The 20,910-nt window shown below is 45.2% G+C and overlaps 2 protein-coding genes across 3 annotated transcripts in view; one reads left to right on the top strand and one right to left on the bottom strand.

Moving 5' to 3' along the window:
* The window catches only part of TMEM217B (transmembrane protein 217B), a 65,387-nt gene extending 55,977 nt beyond the window's left edge, over window positions 1-9,410 (bottom strand). The window contains exon 1 of the mRNA XM_080666481.1: window positions 9,336-9,410. The gene's annotated coding sequence lies outside the window, so the exon portion shown is untranslated. The remainder of the gene's footprint in view (window positions 1-9,335) is intronic.
* Window positions 9,411-9,538: 128 nt separating this feature from the next.
* Window positions 9,539-20,910, top strand: part of TBC1D22B (TBC1 domain family member 22B) — a 76,577-nt gene continuing 65,205 nt past the window's right edge. For both annotated transcript variants that reach the window (XM_080666478.1, XM_080666479.1), the window contains exon 1: window positions 9,539-9,742. In XM_080666478.1, coding sequence (XP_080522604.1) covers window positions 9,687-9,742 — 56 coding nt within the window. In that variant the 5' untranslated portion in view covers window positions 9,539-9,686. The remainder of the gene's footprint in view (window positions 9,743-20,910) is intronic.

Genomic DNA, 20,910 nt, shown 5'->3' with positions numbered 1-20,910 from the left:
AAGGCAATATTCACATGTTTCAGGGATTTCAATGTGGACATATCTTATTTTGGGTGATCACCATTCAACCTACTATATACTTATTTGTACATTTTGAATTAGTATCATGTACAGTTATGCAAGAAAGGAAGGAAAGTAGGAAGGAAAAAAGAAAGACTTATAAGTGACTGACCAGGTACTAAAGGTTCTACTTTCCTGCCTCATGTTCAACCCAATTTTGTTCTTAAAGAACCTGGCTTTGAAACAACTCCCCACCTCCTGCCCCAATTTTTATTTACTGTTGAAACCATGTTCTAGGAAATGAAAATGGAACTCTCATCCCAAGCAGGTGGAATAAGGAAGTAATACAACCATTTTGAAAAACTACTGGGTTCTATTTTGCAAAGTTTAATATATGTATACATTCCAGACCAGCAAGTCCACTCCTAACAACACATCAATATCCTAGAGCCATGGTCGGCAAACTGCGGCTCGTGAGCCACATGTGGCTCTTTGGCCCCTTGAGTGTGGTTCTTCCACAAAATACCACGGCCTGGGCAAATCTATTTTGAAGAAGTGGCGTTAGAAAAAGTTTAAGTTTAAAAAATTTGGCTCTCAAAAGAAATTTCAATCGTTGTACTGTTGATATTTGGCTCTGTTGACTAATGAGTTTGCTGACCACTGTCCTAGAGAAACCTTTCTACTTGTCCACTTAACCAGGAGACATGGATACAAATGTTCATAGCAGCAGAGTCCATAGTAGCACAAAACATGAAACAACTAAATGCCAATCAATAATAACATGGATAAACTGTGCTATTTAGAAAATGGAGTATTATACAGCAGTGAAATGACTGAACTATAGCTACACTCAATGACATGGGTAAATCTCAACACCATAATGTTGGTTAAAAGAAACAAGCAACAGAAGAATAGATACAATATAATATCATTAATATAAACAATATATTATTTATGGTTACAAACATAGCTGAAAAAACATAAAGAAAAACAAGAGGATGAGGACATCCAAGATATTGGCAAAGTAGGTGGAAGATACACTCACCTCCTCCCAGGACAAAACTGCAATTACAACTAAATTATAGAACAACCATTCTGAATAACCAACTGAAGATTAACTCAGGAGAAGTCTTATAACCAAGGATTTACAGAAGAAGCCACACTGGTAAGAAGGGCAAAAAGGGCTGGCCCTGCTCCCACAGGCAGTGGCTGAGGTTCCAAAGTGACTGTATAGCCTGAGAAGCTGCAGGGGGTTCCCCCTGAGAAGTATGGGAGTCTCAGGGGAGGCTCCCCAGCCCAGAGCACTGGAGTTAAGAAGCACCCACATAACATCTGGCTGTGAAAATCAGCAAGGATTCTGTCAGGGAGAGACAGAGGTTTGCTAGAGAAATAGGCACCTTTTTAAGGAGCCAACACACAAAATTTAGTTCAAAGCCTCTGGCAGATTGATTAGGGTTAAAACTTGGGGGATTGAGCCTGCAACTGAGGCATGTGCCCTTGACCGGAATCAAACCCAGGGTCCTTCAGTCTGCAGGCTGATGCTCTATCCACTGAAACAAACCAACCAGGGCATCTAGGTGCCTTAAAGCAGTGGTTTTTAAACTTTCCAACAAAACCTCTTATTAAGAAATATACTTTAATTACAACCAAGTACACACAGAAACACATACACACAAATGTATGTCTATATAAAGTTGAAACAAAAATTTTACAAAACTATTCCTATCCACATGCATGCAACAACACTCTGATCTTTTCTATTCCTGTCTACTCTAATTCATTGAAGGTACCAGCCTTTAAATTTCAGACAATTCTCCAATAGTTGACAAATTGTATTTTGAAAAAGGCTGCATTAGAGAAGATTTTGTGCATGGTAATTGGAAAAGAATGTTAACTGGGCACTGTTTGAAATAAAAATAACTGGGCACAACAATTGAAGAATATTCACATACTGGAAAACTATATTGCATTTAAGTAAACTACAGCGTCATGCATCAACAGAATGCTGAGTGAAGAAAGCCAGTTGCTGAAGCATATGTACAGTGTGATGCTATTTTAAAGTTTCAAAACATGAAAAACATGTTGTTTATGGATATGCACATATGTCGTGAAAGTCTACAACATGCATGAGAATGCTAAGCACACAACTCAGGATTGTGGCTTCCACTGAAGAGAGGAGGGGAAGGGGATCAAGGAGAGGCAAAAGGGGACTTTAATTGTACCATAAGATTTTTTTTTTGCTTCTTAACCTTGTTTTATATGTTATTTATTCTTTATTCGTTAGGGGTTGGCAAACTGCCACCTATGAGCCAAATCTGTTTTTGTATGGCCTGTTAGCTAAGAATGGTTTTTACATTTTAAAAAAATTTATTGATTTTAAAGAGAGAGGAAGGGCGGGGTCGGGGGAGGGAGAGAGAGAGAGAGAGAGAGAGAGAGAGATTGACTGATTTGTTGTTCCACTTATTTATGCATTCACTAGAGGCCTGGTGCATGAATTTGTGCATGGGTGGGGTCTGGCTGGCCCACTGCAATCAGGACCTATCGGGCCGGGCCAGCTGTGGGGAGGGGATGCAGGAGGTTGGCCGGCCAGCCCTGCCCCCAATCAGGGTGGGGGGGCAATCAAGGGTGGGGTAGGATGGGGGGAGGGGCCATGGGCATTGGCCGGCCAGTCCTGCCCCCAATCAGGGTGGGGGCCATCAAGGGTGAGGTAGGATGGGGGGAAGGGCCATGGGCATTGGCCAGTCAGCCCTGCCCCCTGGCTGAACTCCCAGTCGAGGGGACAATTTGCATATTAGCCATTTATTATATAGGACTAATGGCCCGGTGCACGAAATTCATGCTCAGGGGGGCGGGTGTCCCTCAGCCCGGCCTGCACCCTCTCCAATCTGGGACCCCTCAAAGGATGTCCTACTGCCGGTTTACAGGGATTGGGCCGAAACCGGCAGTCGGACATCCCTCTCACAATCCGGGACTGCTGGCTCCTAACTGCTCACCTGCCTGCCTGCCTGCCTGATTGCCCCTAACCACTCTGCCTGCCAGCCTGCTTGCCCCCAACTGACCCTGCCACTGGCCTGCTCGCCCCCAAATGCCCCCCCACCAGCCTGATCACCCCCAACTGCCCCCTGTGCCAGCGTGCTCACCCCAAATGCCCCCCTGCTGGCCTGCTCACCCCAAACTCCCCCCCCACTGTCCTGATAACCCCCAACTGTCCCCCACCCCCACTGGCCTGATTACCCCCAATGGCCCCCCCTCACTGGCCTGATCACCCACAACTGCCCTCCCCTCTTGGCCTCTAACTGCCTCTACCTCAGCCTTGCCACCATGGCTTTGTCCAAAAGAATGTCCGGAAGGTCTCCTGGAAGGTCTCCCAGACTAATTAGCATATTACCCTTTTATTAGTATAGATAGAGGCCTGGTGCACAGGTGGGGGCCAGCTGGTTTGTCCTGAAGGGTGTCCTGGATCAGGGTGGGGGTTCCCTTGGGGCATGGGACAGTCTGGCAAGGGGCCTGTGGTGGTTTGCAGGCCGGCCACAACCCCATGGGGTGAGGGTCCCTGCTGGGGGGGCATGGCCAGCCTGGGTGAGGGGCTGAGGGCTGTTTTCAGGCTGGCCACACCCCCTTCAGGGTGGGGGTCTCCACTGGGGTGCCTGGCCAGCCTGGGTGAGGGGCCGATGGCTGTTTGCAGGCTGGCCAAGCCCCCCCAGAGGGGACCCTTACCTAATGGGGGTGTGGCCAGCCTGGGTAAGGGGCTGAGGGCTGTTTTCAGGCTGGCCACACCTCCCGGTGACCCAGGCTCCCAGCCCCTCCTTCAGTGGCGGCCAGGGCGGGCGGGAAGCTTGGCTTCCTCCGTCACCCGGGGCAACTCAAGCCTCCTGCTCGCTCCAGGTCCATGGCCACCTCCATCTTTGTTGGGTTAATTTGCATACTCAATCCTGATTGGCTGGTGGGCATAGCGGAGTGACAGTCAATTTGCGTGTTTCTCTTTTATTAGTATAGATTGGTTGCTTCTTGTATGTGCCCTGACCAGGGATCAAAACCCACAACTTTGGCATACTGGGAGAACCCTCTAACCAACTGAGTTACCTGACCAGGGCTACATTTTTATTTTTTATTGTTGAAAAAATTAAAAGAAGATTTCATGAGATGTGAAAATTACATAAAATTTTCATGCCCACCAATAAAGTTTTATTGGAACACAGCCACACTAGTTTATTTTCATATTGCTATGGTTGCTTTCATGCTTCAACAGCAGAGTTGAGTAGTTGTATCAGAGATTGTAGAGCCTGCAAAGCTGATAATATTTACTGTCTGACCCTCTAGTTTACCAGTCCCTGGTTTATTGTGTAACATATAGTTCATAATAATTTAAGAAGTAGTAGCATTAAAGAAAAATTCCAGAAAAGATGTATAATTCTACCATCTAACAAAATTTGCTTTTTTTAAATGTTTTCTTCTAGTGTTTGACAAAACCCATATATTTTTATTGAAATCAGGCAAAGACATTGTGCATTCTGCACCCCTCCATGCATCATCTCATAAACATTTTTGATGTGCTATGTAGCATTCAAATTTACATATTTTAATGGCATAGCATGGTTCAAGATTACAAACTACACAGCATAATTTGTAAAACTACTGCCTCATGTTTAAACTTTTATATTCCTTTCAGTTTCCTCCTGTTTATTATTGGTTACAAGGCAAGGAACATCTTTATACACAGAGCTTCACCCCGTCTCCTTTTGATTTATTTTCTTAGAATAAATTCATAAGAAAGAAAATTAAAAATATATACATATATATTTTTATTGATCTCAGAGAGGAAAGAGAGGGAGAGAGAGAGATAGAAACATCAATGATGAGAGAGAACCACTGATTGGCTGCCTCCTGCATATCCCCTACTGGGGATTGAGCCCGCAACCCAGGCATGTGTCCCTGACCGGAACTGAACCCATGATCCTTCAGTCCACAGACCGATACTCTAGCCCCTGAGCCAAACTGGCTAGGGCAAGAAAAAAAATTATTAATCTTCCCTCCATCCACCCTCACCCCCAAGTCTAACCACTCTCTACTTCCTCTCTTTACTCCAATAACTTCTTGCTTCTTCAGTCTTTTTTTTTTTTCTTATCTCTTTGCCTTCTATCATATAAGCGATCTCTCTCATTTGGCTCTTCCTAGTGTTTGCTTAGCTATCAAAAAAGCTCCCTTCTCTTAGATCCCAGCTTGACTCATCCCTTGGGCTGTCCAACATTCTGCAGTGCTTTGTGAGAGCTGCGTCTTGCTCTACTGTCTTAATCCTTCCTCTCATCACAAGGTCCACTCCAATCCTTTGCTGAGGTTAGAGTCTGCCAGTAGCTAAGTAATAGTTGGTAACAAGTCCAAAGGCTTTTTTCTCGATTCTATCTTCCCCATGGAGCTCAAGCTCTGAAATTTTCTCTCTACTGTTCTTCAGGCCTTTCTTTCTTTTCCTGAAGGCCTTAGAACTTATCTCTTCTCTAAGAATTGGAATATACCCACTTCTTTTGAGTTCAATTTAACCCATACATAGCTCATCCCTTTTACTCTGCTTTGCCCTAACCTAAGTTGTTTTACTCTCCTTTGAGTGAATATGAAATTAAGGAAGGAAAAGTAAAAATTTGCAGGCAGGACCACATTGAGAGTCTGCGATTTAAAGTTTCAAAATAATGACACCCTTGAGATAAATTCAAGGATTACAGGCCACACTGTTCTAGTAACAAAAGATCTACAAAGTGAGGTCCACAGAGCAGCAGCGTCATTGTCACCTGGGAGCTTGTTAGAAATGCAAAATTTTAGGCTCCACCCAAAACTTACTGAATCAGAATCTAGGCTTTTAACATGATCTCCAGGTGACTGACATATATATTAAAGTCTGAGAATCACTTGTCTAGTGGTCCAGAAAATACCTGCCACTAGAGCCTCCATCAAAAATGTTCCAAGCACCACCCGGGAAACTCAAACGGATGAAGTTTACCTCTAGTGGGGCAGAGTTTGGTGTGAGGGTGATCTGGTTGCCACACCTAACACCCTTTGATGAATAGGGTTGACTCCATTGATCTCCTGGCTAGGTGGTGGCTTCTTTCCCTCATCATTCCAGGTACAGGTTCATTCTTCTAAAGCAGTGGTTCTCAACCTTCCTAATGCCGCGACCCTTTAATACAGTTCCTCATGTTGTGGTGACCCCCAACCATAAAATTATTTTTGTTGCTACTTCATAACTGTAATTTTGCTACTGTTAATGAATCTTAGGCTCTACAGCAGCTGTTCTCAACCTGTGGGTCGAGACCCACAGGTTGAGAACCACTAGCAGGGTCACCTAAGACCATTGGAAAACACAGATATTTACATTACAATTCATAACAGTAGCAAAATTACAGTTATGAAGTAGCAACAAAAATAATTTTATGGTTGGGGGTCACCACAACATGAGGAACTGTATTAAAGGGTTGCGGCATTAGGAAGGTTGAGAACCACTGCTCTAAAGCTACAAAGGAGTTTGAAGAGGACAATCTTTCCCAAAAGAGGAAGACTATTCTTCAACCAAGAGTATAGGCAAGCTTATAGAATCTTTGGTCAAGTGGACACATCCTACTGGAGGGTTAGAAAACATTTTCTGTAATCCTTTCCAACAAAAAAACGGGCATGAACAACATAAAACCAAAAGATAACAATAATTTATACTCTCCATTATCTCACTCAATAAATATTAAGCACCTACCATATGCCAAGCACTATTCTAGGTACTAGGGTTATAGCAGAGAACAAAACAGACACAATCCCTGCCTTAGTGAGTTTACATTCTAGGGGATGGAGATGGACAACACACAAGTACGTAATATAGCAGGCGGTGACAGTGCTTTAAGGAAAAATAGGGTGGTGGAGCCCGCTATTTAAGATGGGTGGTCACAGAGGGCCTCCACAAGGTGAAGATATTTGGGAATATACCTGCATGAAATGAAATCACCCAGATACTTAGGAGAAGAGGAGGACATGGCTAATGCAAAGGCCTTGAGGTAGGAACACGCTTGGAGTGTTTGAGGAACAGCAAAAAGACCAATAAGTGCGGTTGGAGCAGACAGATTAAACAAGGAAGAGAGTGGAACCAAATCACATAGTGTCTTTAAGGAGCTTGGATTTTTTTTTTTAATATATTTTATTGATTTTTTTTTTTTTTTTTTTTTTACGGAGAGGAAGGGAGAGGGATAGAGAGTTAGAAACATTGATGAGAGAGAAACATCGGTCAGCTGCCTCCTGCACACTCCCTACTGGGTATGTGCCTGCAACCAAGGTACATGCCCTTGACCGGAATCAAACCTGGGACCCTTGAGTCCGCAGGCCAACGCTCTATCCACTGAGCCAAACCGGTTAGGGCAGGAGCTTGGATTTTATGCTAAGTGTGATTTTATGTCATTTCAAGGTATTGCGCCTAGAGGAGTGATGTGCTCTGAGAATTTAAAAGGCTCTCTCTGGCTGCTGTGTGGGGAATAGACTAAGGGGGCAGGAGTGGAAGCAGGGAGTCCTATAGGAGGCTGCTGTCAGGTTGTTGGTTGGTTTAGATTTGGGTGGTCATAGTGGTGGTGAGAGAAGTCACAACAATCTCAACTTCCCTGATAAAGTCTATTTACTAAGTTATTGCTAGATGACTTGAGTGATTTTTTAAAATCTTGGATGGGAAACTGGCTTAGATGTCGAAAACAGAGAAGAGGAATAATAGGGCTTCTTTGGGTTGAACACTGTTAACAGTATCCCCAGGGAATCTGCGTTATTTAATATATCATAAAACATTAAGAAAAGGGAATACTGTGAGACATTTTTTGGTACACAAATTATACTCTGCTTTCCACATGTGAAATAGCAAATCAATGGGGAGCTCTGCTGGAACATTTGTAAAGCTGTGTGAGGAGGCTAGGAAGTGACAGGTGACTTGCCACACGGACAAGTGTGAGACAGCTCACATGGTGGGAGACAGTTCTGATGACACCTCTAAGCTAATGAACTCTGAACTGCCAGTTACAACTGAGGAAAGGAATCTAGAAGTCTCTATAGATTATTCCGTCAAGATATCATCAGATCTTGTAAAGTCCAAAATGCCAGTAATAAAGACAAAACATCTGCTTCAACAAAACCTCAGAAAACCCTTCTTGGAGTTCAGTGTGTGGTGCTGGTCACTGTATTGCAAGAAAAAGAACAGCTAAAGAAAGACAGATAAATGATGAAACGATAAGATTGAAAGGATAAGAGTTTTTAAAAAAGGATTAAATGCCCATAAAAGGTAACTATCTGAGATGAGATAAAAGTCTATAAAAACATGTAAGGTCCAGGAAAAGTAAAAAAAGCCCTTTTCATACAATCCCATGATGGTGAAATTAGGGGGCAAAAGAAGCTGGAAAAGGGGGGTAATGCCTATGTAGAAAGAGGTTATTGGAGGGCATGTAAAAGAAGGTCCTTTTTAGACAGGGGGTCCTTAGGTGTCCTCCAATATAGAAAGGACACGTGGTAGCTGTCAGCAGCGTGGAGGACAAGCCCCCTCCGCAGTCCTTTGTTGGAACAGAAACTACGCTGGACTGGTGTGTGCTTCCTGCCCACCCCCTAAACCCTGGAATATAACCACAGCAACTGGAAAAGAGCAAAAAACACAGTCACGACATTCAAAGGATTCAAAATGCTTATATTAAATCTCATTCTGAGTCAAAACTGGACTTAAATTCAAGAGTGAAAGATTTATAATAGGTTAATAAGAGAAATTAAGTCTGTTAGGGGACATAGCCTTAATCTTTGTGATTCATGACATGGAGATATACGATGTCCTCACAAGAAACATTACTTGGTAGTCTGAATCGGATGAATAAAATAAGAACATTTCCTGAATACTGTTTGTCAGCATCTGGTTCTCATAGTCAGAAAGCGACAGTTACTGGTTGAAACAGGCAGTAGATCATTCGAATTTCACTCACAGCACAAGGCCTTCAATAGCGTTCAATTAACAGAGAGACTTGCGATCCAACCGTTACTCACGTGAACCGTTACCAACCTCGGCCTATCGATCCTATGGGTCTTCCGTCACAGATTTAAAACAAACAAACAAACATACAAACAAGCAAAACCCCAGCCAACCAACCAACCAACCAACCAAACAAACAAAAAATCCCGGGTACAAAGGAAAAGGAAAAGCGGAGGCTAATAACCAGAGGTGTCGTTAAGTTTTAGGTCAAGACTTATGTATATAATACATGTGCTCTCTTTTTCCAAACATATTAGATGCAAGGATCTCATTCCCCTCAAAAGAAAACAGTACCCCATCCTCCCCATAGGTCCTTTACCTGCTTCTTTCCCTCTCTAGGGGTGAGGAACTTTCAGCCCCGCCTCCTTGCTGTCCAAGCACCGCCTTCCCGTCCACCTGTGTGCCCAGCCCTTGACGTCACTGTTCGGCTTCAGCGGCCTACAGGATTCTGGCTCCTGATTGGTTCGTCCAACCACGGCCGGGCAGCCCGCCAATGGCAGCGGCGCTGGATGGGGGGATGCCCACATCCAAAATGGCGCTCCCAGGAGCTGGGAGCCGTTGACCGGCGGCGGGGAAGCGGCCTGGGTTGGCCCTCCGATTGCGGGATCCTGGGGGCATCTCGCCGGGTACCCCCCTGGCCCGCCTAGAAGGCCTTCCCTGGGCCCGAGCAATGGCTGCCGAGAATAGCAAGCAGTTTTGGAAGAGGAGCGCCAAGCTGCCGGGGAGGTGAGCCCAGGACGCTGAGTGGAAGAGGGGATCGGACAAACCCTTCCAGATCCCAAGCCCTAAATCCCGCGGGCCTGGAGCGCCACCGACCCCGGGAGGCTATTTTGGCAACCTGGGCTGGGTGAGCTGGAACTGCTTGGCGGTGGCAGGGCAGCTGTCAGGCAGAAGAGCAGGCAGTGGACTTTGCGGGTGGCTGGGAGTGGGAGCAGACCGGATCTGGGGGCGGAGGGATCGGGAGGGGCTGCCCTCAGCCTGGAGGTGGCTGAGTCCGGACGTGAAGGACTGTGGAGTTGGGTGAGTAGCCAGTGCCCGTCCTGGGTTAGGAGGGCCATCCCCAGAGCTGCTTCTTACTTTAAACACAACTCCCTCTTGGGGGTCTCCACACGTACAGGTGGTTGTTTACAGGAGGATGGCCCCTTCCCTACTCCTCCAATTCAGCACGTACGAGTATTTTTCCTGGACTCCCACAAGGTTCTGCTGGGAGCTTGGGACCGGCGGGAGGTGTGGGGGAGGTAGAGAAGTGAGGAAAATTCTCAAGCTTGACCTTATTTCATCTTGAGTTGGCCCTTTCCCATTAGGAAGTATTGCAGGGTGACCCAACAATCGAGGTTATTTCTTTGGCATTTTCTAAGGATTTGTTCAACCCCATGTGACTCCTTACCCCCATGCATTGTGATGTTCTTTTTGTGCAAAAATTTTTTTCATGCACTAAGTTTTCTCATTCTTCAGTTGTTTAGCTACTTCCTCCCCACCCCACTTTTGGTGTATGTTGAAATGCTTAGCAATTGTACATCCATCAATCTGCTGTTGGTTTACAGTTTCAATTTGCTTTGGGCAGAGTCCTGAGAAGTATAAGGACAAAGTGTATGTTTCAATTGTGAATTCAAGATTTCTGCCAGCTACAGTCTACTTGATGATGAAATTCATGTTGTGCCCCACATGCTACCTTTCCTAATTGATTCTGGGATAATCCTTTGAACTGTGGCTTTTTTTTTTTTTTTTTTTTTTTTTTTAATACTGCAAAAGAGTAAAGAAGGTCAGTGGTGTCTATATAACAGTCTTATTTTATTTAGGATCCTATTAGACATATAGAGAATAGAGTGGGAATCAGCTTTTAGTAATAAAATATTAAAATAATACAAAGGAATGCAGAGATAGCTTCAACTTAAAGTGCTGTGGAATTACAGTGTTAATATTAATGCTAAAGACTTTCATGTTTTTAGATAAACACTACTTCCTGCCAACTGATTCCTTTTCCTTCCTGATCTAGTGAGCTCTCCAACCTCACTAACTGTTGTTCTCTGGGGTTTTCCATAGTGAGTTATTAAATTTTGACATCCTAAGGCTATAAGCAGAATCAATGGGGAAACTGTTAAATGTGGGACATGGCATGGTATTTTGTGCCTATTGACTGCTAGTTGTTATTAACAGTCTTTTGTTTTCTATATTTCCTCTTTTGGACTACAGGAATAGTCACCTTTTTCAAAGCACTACTTGTGTAAGATAGAAAGGGGGGTGTCTCTTTAGTTTCTACAAGTTTCTGGCTTTTTCATTTTGAAGAGGAATGTAGAGAGGGACAGGAGAAACCATTTGAGTTCAGAAAGACTTGGGGTACTATTTGGACTCTTACCTGTACAATGAGGGACAGATGATTTGCTCAATCTCTCTAGGCCTCAGTTTCCTTGTCTATGAAAAGAGGATAACAATACTTTCCTCAGGGTTACTGTGAGGACCAAATTAAACACCCTGTTTGTAAAGAGCCAGGGACAGTGTTTATTTAGCACATTATAGTTGCTCAGTAAATACTGGTTTTCACTATTACTGTTATTGTCAGAGCCAATAAAACATTTAAAAGAATGTTTCCCAGATCCTTACCCCAGCACAAGGTATTTATATTCATTGTTTATCTTAAGGCATTAAAGTGTTGCCACAATTCATAATAGTTTTTAGTACTTGCTTGTTGAAGGGGAATTTTATTTAGTTGTGTGCTTTTAGCAAGGAAGCCCCTTGAGCCCCTGGTTGTGGGAGAAAACTACTTTGAGACAGTAAGTGCTTTGATTTAAGGAAAATATGAGGGCATTTTCTCAAGCATAGAATTTTTGCATTTGTACTCTTTCGGTCTGAGTGAAGAAAAACTTTCTCCTTGGTGGTAAAATGACATAGGTCGAGGTCCATTAATACCTAGAAGTGAAACTAGTTTACCCCTCTCTGCAAATTGAAAGGTAAAACTTCAGTGATGGCAGGTTACTTTCAGTTTCTTTGATTAAGATCTGGCAACGTTCACGATAACAAATAGGAATTTTATTTAGTAAAACAGCCTAAGTTCACAATGAATTAAGCATCCTTTTCAAAACAGATTTACTGAGATACAATTCACATACCATAAAAATTCTTGGATGGTTTTGTAAAACCATCATCACTAACTTCAGAACATTTTTACCACCCAAAAAGAAACCCCATATCTATTAGTAGTCACTCTCCATACGCCTTCCCACACCCCAAACCCCCAAACCCCTGCCCCTGGCAACCACTAATCTTTCTGTTTGATTTATCTATTTCATTTAAATGGAATAATATAATATGAGACCTTTCTTGATTTATTAAGCATGTTTATTAAGCATGTTTTCAAGGCTCATCCTTTTTATGGCTAAATAATATTCCATTGTATGGATATATCTCATTTTGTTTATCCATTCATCAGTTAATGGACATTTGGGTTGTTTCCACTTTTTGGCTATTATGAATAATGCTGTGAAATTCATGAGCAGGTTTTTGTGTGGATGTATGTTTCTCTTTTAACACATTGCGGACCAGTAGTTTTATTGCTAGCTTTACCCAGTGGCCAAATAAGTTTCTACTGAATGAGTACAAAACGTTTTACATAAATGTTAAAGGCACGCTTTAAAATTAAATACCCATTGCATTTTGAAGTTATTTATTACATGTTCTTACAAGCTAATATCTTTTTAAAGTATGATTGGCCACAAGCCTTAGAATAGAAAACACGAGAATTCTCGTGATCCGTCCACAATGTATTAAGTATATGTAGGCGTGGAATTGCTGTGTCTTATGGTAACTTGATAGAATTAATCTTCTCTTTATTATATTTTATTTAAAAATATATATGTATAGTTTCAGAAAGGAAGGGAGTGGGAGAGAGAGAGAGAAACATCAATGATGAGAGAGAATCATTGATCAGCTGCTTCCTGCACTGCACACCCCCTACTGGGGATCAAGCTTGCAACCCGGTCATGTGCCCTTGACCGGAATTGAACTCGGGACCCTTCAGTCCGCAGGCCAGCGTTCTATCCACTGAGCAAAACCAGCTAGGCCTTGTTTTATTTTTTTATTTTTTTAATTCTCATCCGAGAATATGCCTTTATTGATATGCCTTTATATGCCCTGACCAGGTATTGAACCTGCAACCTGGGTATGTGCCTTAACCCGGAAACAATCCCGTAACCTTTTGGTGCCGGGGACAAAGCTCCAACTAACTGAGTTAACTGAATCACCTGGCCAGGGCAAATTAAACACCTTTTTAAGTTCTCTGAGTTATTCATAAGAGCCCAGTGTACTTTTTTTTTTTTAATTCTTGATAGTTTTACAGATGTCTCCCATTTTCCCCTCCTTTATCCCCCTCCTCCCAACCCCTTACCCTCCCCCCTCCCAGGTCTTTACCACCATATTGTCGTGTCCTTGGAGCCCAGTGTACTAAATATATCAAGTAGTCCTGGGAAGATAGGAGGCAGCATTCACTATGTGGAAGCTTGCAGCTAGTAGATAAATAAATCCTGGAGATCTAACGCACAGCATAGTGATTATAGTCAACAAAACTTTGAAGTTGCTAAGAGACTAGATCTTATTGTTCTCAGCACAAAAAAGAAATGATAATTATGTGACATGGTAGAGGTGTTAGCTAACATTTTAGTGGTAATCAATTACAATATATAAATGTAGCAAGCCAATGCATTGTACATCTTAAACTCCCACAATGTTTATGTCAAAAAAGAAAAAGAAAGAAAGAACTTACTGCCCAAGTTCAAATCCAAGCTCTGCTACTTTCTACTTGTGCGACTTTGGGTAAGTTACTTAATCTCTGTGCCTAGTCTGCTCATCTGTAAAATGGGGATAGAGTATTTAACCCATAAGGCTATTATGAGGGTTAAATGAGGTAATGCATAGAAAGAGGTACTCAATAATACTAGCTGTTATGAAAATAACTAGAGGCTCAGTGCACGAAATTCATGCATGGGGTGGGGGGTGTCACTCAGCCCAGCCTGTGCCCTCTCACAATCCAGGACCCCTTGGGTAGGGTCCCTAGGCCTGGCCAGCAATCAGGGCCTATTGGGGCTTTCCTTCCCCCGGCTGCCGGCAACTGGCCCTGCCCCTGCCGCTGCCACTGCTTGCCATCTGTGTGGTGCTGCCCTGCCCACCCCCCCACCACCGGTTGCCTCCCTCTGCAGGCGACAGGTATGTGGTGTGATTGCTTGGCTGGCCTGGGCCTCCCTCTGTGGGGCGATTGCTGGCTGGCCTGCACACTGCCACAGCGTTGCTGGCCAGTGGCCTGGGCCTCCCTCTGTGGGGCAATTGATTGCGGGGCTCTGCAATTGATTGCCCAGCAGCGGGAGGCCCCACCCACCTGGCCAGGGCTCTGTGATTGATTGCCATGCAGAGGGTGGCCTGGGCCTCCCACTTTGGGGTGATCACGGAGCCCCCACCCCCATCCCCTGATCGATCGCCTCACCGGCCGGTAGCCTGGACCTCCCTCTGTGGGGCGATTATGGAGCGATGGCAGGGCCCCCTGACAATCACATTGCACCTGCCTTGGCTGGCCTGGCGCCATTGTGTGTCATAGTGTGGTCATCCAGAAGGTTGTCCAGATGGTTGTTCTGCTGTTCAGTCATTCGGTCGACTTACATATTACACTTTTATTATTATATACTAGAGGCCAGGTGCATGAAATTTGTGCATGGGAGGGGGGTCCCCTCAGCCCAGCCTGCACCCTCTCCAATCTGGGACATCCCTCTCACAATCCTGGACTGCTGGCTCCTAATCGCTCACCTGCCTGCCTGCCTGGTCGCCCCTAACTGCCCTCCTCCTGCCGGACTAATCGCCCCTCACTGCCTCTGCATGCTGGCCTGATTGCCCCTAACTGCACCCTGCTGCCAGCCAGGTCGCCCCCCTGCCAGCTTGGTCGCCCCCAACTGCACCCCCCCACCATCCTGGTCGCTCCTAACTGCCCCCCCCCCCCGCCGGCCTGGTCGCCTCTTACTGGCCCCACCCCCTGCCTGCTTGGTCACCCCCAACTGTCCCCCTCTGCCAGCCTGGTTGCTCCTAACTGCCCCCCCACTGGTCTGGTCGCTCCCAACTGTCCCCCTGCCAGCCTGGTCACCCCATGCAGCCTGCTGTTCAGTTGTTTGGTCGTCCCTCACTAACCCCCCCTGTTGGCCTGGTCGCCCCATGCAGCCTACTATTCAGTCATTTGGTCGTCCCTCACTAACCCCCTGCCAGCCTGGTTGCCCCATGTAGCCTGCTTGTTCAGTCGTTTAGTCGTCACTCACTAACCCCCCTGCCAGCCTGGTCGTAGGCAGCCATCTTGTGAGGGCATGAGGGTTAATTTGCATATTACCTCTTTATTATATAGGCTAGGATAGTTGTAATCACAGTATGTCCTGTTTTTATTTATTTTCCCCCTTGCTCTAGTTTCTGAAACTAGAATTGAAAAACTATGATCAGTAGTGTATCTGGAGCCCCCAATGAATCTCAGGTGGAAAAAGAAACCCAACCTATTTTTAATTAGGTAGAGGGTTTATAGAGGCACCAAGAAGCCTAATGTGGGACAGTTGTGGTGTCAGGTGTTCTTTAGCCATGAGGAGTATACTTTTGAGCAGAGATTCTCAAACCCTAGTGAGTCCCCAGGAGAGCTTGTTAAAACATAGATTGCCAAGCCCCACTTCCAGAGTTTCAGATTCAGAGGTTGTAAGGGAGGACCTGAAAAGTTGAGTTTCCCAAGTGGGACTGCTGCTGCTGATCTGGGAGCTGCACTTTAAGAACCCCTGAGAAAAGAGTCCTGAATTGAGTGAAAGAAACCTGCGTTCTGAGAGAGAAACCAAGATGGCGGCATAGATGAACACCTAAACTGCTGCCTCGCACAACAATTTCAAAACTACAGCTAAAAGACAGAACGGACATCATCCAGAACCACAGGAAAGCTGGCTGAGTAGAAATTCTACAACTAGAAGGAAAGAGAAAAGCACACTGAGACTCAGAGGAGCAGCAAAAGACTGAGGTACGGAGACACGTGCGTGGAGAAGATGGACGGTTCAGTGCCTGGCTAGCTTTCTCTAGCGGGAGAGAGACGAAAGCTCCCAACTGCACTGAACCCCAGTTCCAGGCAAGACCCTGGGGTCCCAGACTCATACAGGGGGAGTCTGGACTGTTGGGAAAAGAGAAGAGTGCACGGAAACTCAGGGGAGCCACAAAAGGCAGTGGTCTAGAGGCGCGCACGTAAGTGTGCACAGAGAGGACTGACTACTGAGTGTGCCACTGGCTTTCTCTAGCGGGAGGAAGGCGGAAGCTCCCGACTGCGCTGAACTCCAGTTCTGACTGCACTGAACCCCAGTTTCGGGCGAGACCCTGGGGACCCAGACTCATACGGGGGGAGTCTGGAAAAGAGAGGAGTGCACGGAAACTCAGGGGAGCCACGAAAGGCAGAGGTCCGGAGGTGCGCGTGCAAGTGCACGCAGAGAGGACTGACTGCTGAGTGTGCCACTGGCTTTCTCCAGCGGGAGGAAGATGGAAGCTCCCGACTGTGCTGAACTCCAGTTCCGGGTGAGAATCTGGGAATCCAGATTCATTGGGGAAGAAACTGGACTGTCTGGAAGCAGGCAAAACTAAAGGACAGCTTTCTCTCAGAGGTGCTTGCAGCGATTACCGAGGGACACTGAGACCCAGGGGCCTCATAGGGCAGGGCTGACAGGAAGCCAAGGCTGTCTGCTCAGCCCTGAGACTCTGCCCCATCCAAGTTGAGCACAGAGGCTTTTGCAATTTTGCAAGTCTTGTCTCATAAGGCTGTCTCCAGCACAGAAGTTCTCCCAGCATAGACACAGCTGATCCTCACAGCCAATTGGCCTAGAGGTCAATCCTCCCAGTGATACCAACAACAATCAAGACTTAACTACAACAAGGCTGTACACACAGCCCACAAAGAGGTGCACCAAGAGTGTCCACCTCAGGTAACTGGGGAGGCTGAGCCACTGGGCCATATAGGACACCTAGCACACAAAGCTACTCTGCCAACTCAGGGAAGCAGCGAAAATGCGGAGACAAAGAAACAGATCACAAACGAAAGAAATTGAGGAAAACAAATGACTGGATATAGAGTTCAAAACCACGGTTATAAGGTTTTTCAAGAATTTCCTAGAAAAGGCCGATAAATTTAGCGAGACCCTCGAGGATATGAAAAAGGACCAACTAGAAATTAAACATACACTGACTGAAATAAAAAATATTATACAGAGACCTAACAGCAGACTAGAGGAATGCAAGAATCAAGTCAAAGATTTGAAATACAAAGAAGCAAAAAACACCCAACCGGAAAAGCAAAAAGAAAAAAGAATTCAAAAATATGAAGATAGTGTAAGGAGCCTCTGGGACAACTTCAAGCGTACCAACATCAGAATTATGGGGGTGCCAGAAGAAGAGAGAGAGCAAGATACTGAAAACCTATTTGAAGAAATAATGACTGAAAACTTCCCCCACCTGGTGAAAAAAATAGACTTACAAGTCCAGGAAGCGCAGAGAACCCCAAACAAAAGGAATCCAAAGAAGACCACATCAAGACACATCATAATTAAAATGCCAAGAGCAAAAGACAAAGAATCTTAAAGCAGCAAGAGAAAAACAGTTAATTACCTACAAGGGAGCATCCATACGACTTGTGAGCTGATTTCTCAACAGAAACTATGCAGGGAGTGAAGGCAAGAAATATTCAAAGTGATGAACAGCAAGAACCTACAACCAAGATTACTCTACCCAGCAAAGCTATCATTCAGAATTGAAGGTCAGATAAAGAGCTTCACAGATAAGGAAAAGCTAAAGGAGTTCATCACCACCAAACCAGTATTATATGAAATGCTGAAAGGTACTCTTTAAGAAGAGGAAGGAGAAGAAAAAGGTAAAGATAAAAATTATGAACAACAAATACATATCTATCAACAAGTGAATCTAAAAATCAGATGGACAGAATAAACTGGTGAATATAATAGAATCAGGGGCATAGAAAGGGAGTGGACTGACAATTCTCAGGGGGAAAGGGGTGTGGGGGGTGCGGGAAGAGTCTGGACAAAGGTCGTATACCTGTGGATGAGGACAGTGGCGGGGAGGTAAGGGCAGAGGGTGGGGTGGGAACCGGGTGGAGGGGAGCTATGGGGGGAAAAAAGAGGAACAATTGTAATAATCTGAACAATAAAGATTTATTAAATTAAAAAAAAAAGAAAGAAACCTGAGTTCTAGTGCTGAAAGCTTTCGCCATATGGATCTTGAACAATTAACACATCTCACACTTAACATGTCCAAACAGAACTCAATTTCCACATGTGCCCACAAAGCTATTCTCCCCCCGCTCCTCCCCACAAAGCTATTCTTTCCATCTCACTTAATGGTCCCAACATTCACCAAGTTCCTCAGACCAAAAATCCTAATGTCTTTATTCCTCTCTTTCCCTTCCTGCCACATCCAACTAATCGGCAAATCCTGTTGGCTCTTCAGATATATTTCGAATCTGAGTAGTTCTCACCACTTCTACCCCTACTATCATGGATCAATCTGAGTCCTCTCTTGTCTGAACTACTACTGTAGCTTCCTAATTGGTTTTCCTGATTCTCTTATGGCTCTCTACACACCTCTCTTTTATAGTTAGAATAAAATCCAAATTCTCTGAGTCTTCCAGGAACTTCATGGTTGGAAAAATAGGCCAAGTTATGGACTTTGATCTTTATCCCAAGAGCAGTGGGATGCCATTAGATGGTTGATGGTGGCTGAGACATGATCAGATTGCATTTATAAAAATACTAGAGGCCCGTTGCACAAAGAGATTCATGCAATAGACCTTCCTTCCCTTGGCTTCCAGCACAGGTTTTCCTCCGGCACCTGGGACCCAGATCTTCGCTCTGGCCAAAGTCTGCCATCTTCGTCTTCGCTGTAGATTTTGGCCGGTTCGTTTTTGCTGCTTCGCTGCAGACTCTGGCTGGAGTCTGCCGTCTTCGTCTTTGCTGCAGACTCTGGCCAGAGTCTGCCATCTTCGTCTTCACTCAGACTCCAGAGTCATCAGTCTTGTCTTTGCTGCAGCACTGTGCTCCTATAGATCCCTTTGCCCCCTGCCCTCCCTCTCATAGCAGGCGTCCTGCCCCACCTGGCCACTCACGCCTGGAGCAGCTGGGCAGCTGCCATCTTTGGCCTTCTAATTTGCATACTCACTCTGATTGGCTGTGGGCGTAGCGGAGGTACGGTCAATTTACATGTTTGTCTATTATTAGGTAAGATCATTCTGGGTGCCTTGAGAAAAATGGCTTGGACCAGTGTTTTCAACAGTTAGGGGTGGGGACACACGGTTGCTGTTTTGGGTAGGTTAATTCTGTGTTGTATTGAAATATAGGATGCTTAGCATCTCTGGCCCTTGTCCACTAAATGTCAGGAAGGCCCACCAGTTATTAGGACAATTACCCTTCTCACATGCACTTACACATTTCCAAACACTTGATTCCCTCCACCCCCCTGACTCTTCCACCCACTACTGCACCTCTGCTGGGAATCAGAGTGAATATATTTAGGGGGCTACTGCCGTTAGTAAAGGGAGAGGCTTAGACTAGGCAGTGGTCAGCAAACTGCGGCTCACGAGCCACATGCGGCTCGCGAACCGCGATTTGCCGCTCTGTTGACTAATGAGTTTGCCGACCACTGGGATAGGGGCTTAATCACAAGGAACAACAACAGCCTGTAATTATTGGAATCGAGAGTCTAGGTCAGTGGTCGGCAAACTCATTAGTCAACAGAGCAGCAAACCGCGGCTCGCAAGCCCCATGTGGCTCGTGAGCCACAGTTTGCCGACCACTGGACTAGGGCAATGGTGAGTAGAGGTCAAGATTGAAAATACCTAATGTAGCCTTGGTAAATCGCTGGATTTGGGGAGTGAGGGAGAAGGAGGGACTAAGGAGGTGTCACTTCCAGGTTTCTGGCTTAGGTAATCTGTAAGACTTGGCTTAGAGAAAAAGCCAAATTTTAGGGCAAATTTAAATTTAAAACTCCATGCTTGATTTTCTACTTTATGAAATGAGAGGTTTGGATTAAGTGAGCTCTAAGGCCCTTACCAGTTCTGAAGTTGAGTGGTAAGTTTTAACTTACCATTTCCAACTCATGTCACTCCACTAACACCCAGCAAGATTCCTAGGTAAGAGTGGGTGAAATGGGGGGTGCTTTACTGTCTGGTGGGGGGGGGGGTGTGCCGGTGGTGGGCTTTTGTTTTTGAAAGTAGTGAGTGAACACTTTCAGCGCTGCTGAACATCTGAGTGTCATGAAATTTTAGAATTGACTCGGAAGACCACAGCCGGTGAGGAAACTGAGGCCAGAGAGGGGTGGTGGCTTGCCACAAATCACACTGCAGATTTATTGACACCTGGTTCATGCTCTCTCTACTACTGTTTCCCCTTCCCCCGCCCTCAATCTCTGCTAAGATTAAGACACCCTCTGTCAAAGCACCTCAACCAATCCAAGGGTGTGGACTTCCAGTGAAAAGATGCGGATGAGACTTGGAAGAGGAGCGACGAGTGTGAGCCAGAGCCTGGCTCATTTCCCATATCCAATCTTTCTGGGAAGGGCTTTTCCCTCTCTTTAAGCAAAATTGTTTGTTGTGGAGCATTGTCCCATACACCAAAAGGTGGCAAGTTCAATTCTTGGTCAGGGCACATACCTAGGTTTCGGGTTTGATCCCTGGTTGGGGTGTGCCCTCTCTAGCGCCCCCTTCCTCTCTGTTGGTTTTTAATCAATTAAAAAACTACAACATATCCTTAGGTGAGGATTTTTAAAAATGTGTTTGGCCCTGGCCAGTGTTTCTCAGTGAATAGAGCACCAAAGGGTTGCAGGTTCAATTCCTGGTCAAGGGCATGTACCTG

This window comes from Plecotus auritus, assembly GCF_963455305.1.
Source record: "Plecotus auritus genome assembly, chromosome: 4".
Lineage (NCBI taxonomy): Eukaryota > Metazoa > Chordata > Mammalia > Chiroptera > Vespertilionidae > Plecotus > Plecotus auritus.
Note: the sequence above shows the minus strand (reverse complement) of the source record. Positions and strands in the feature narration are given on the sequence as shown.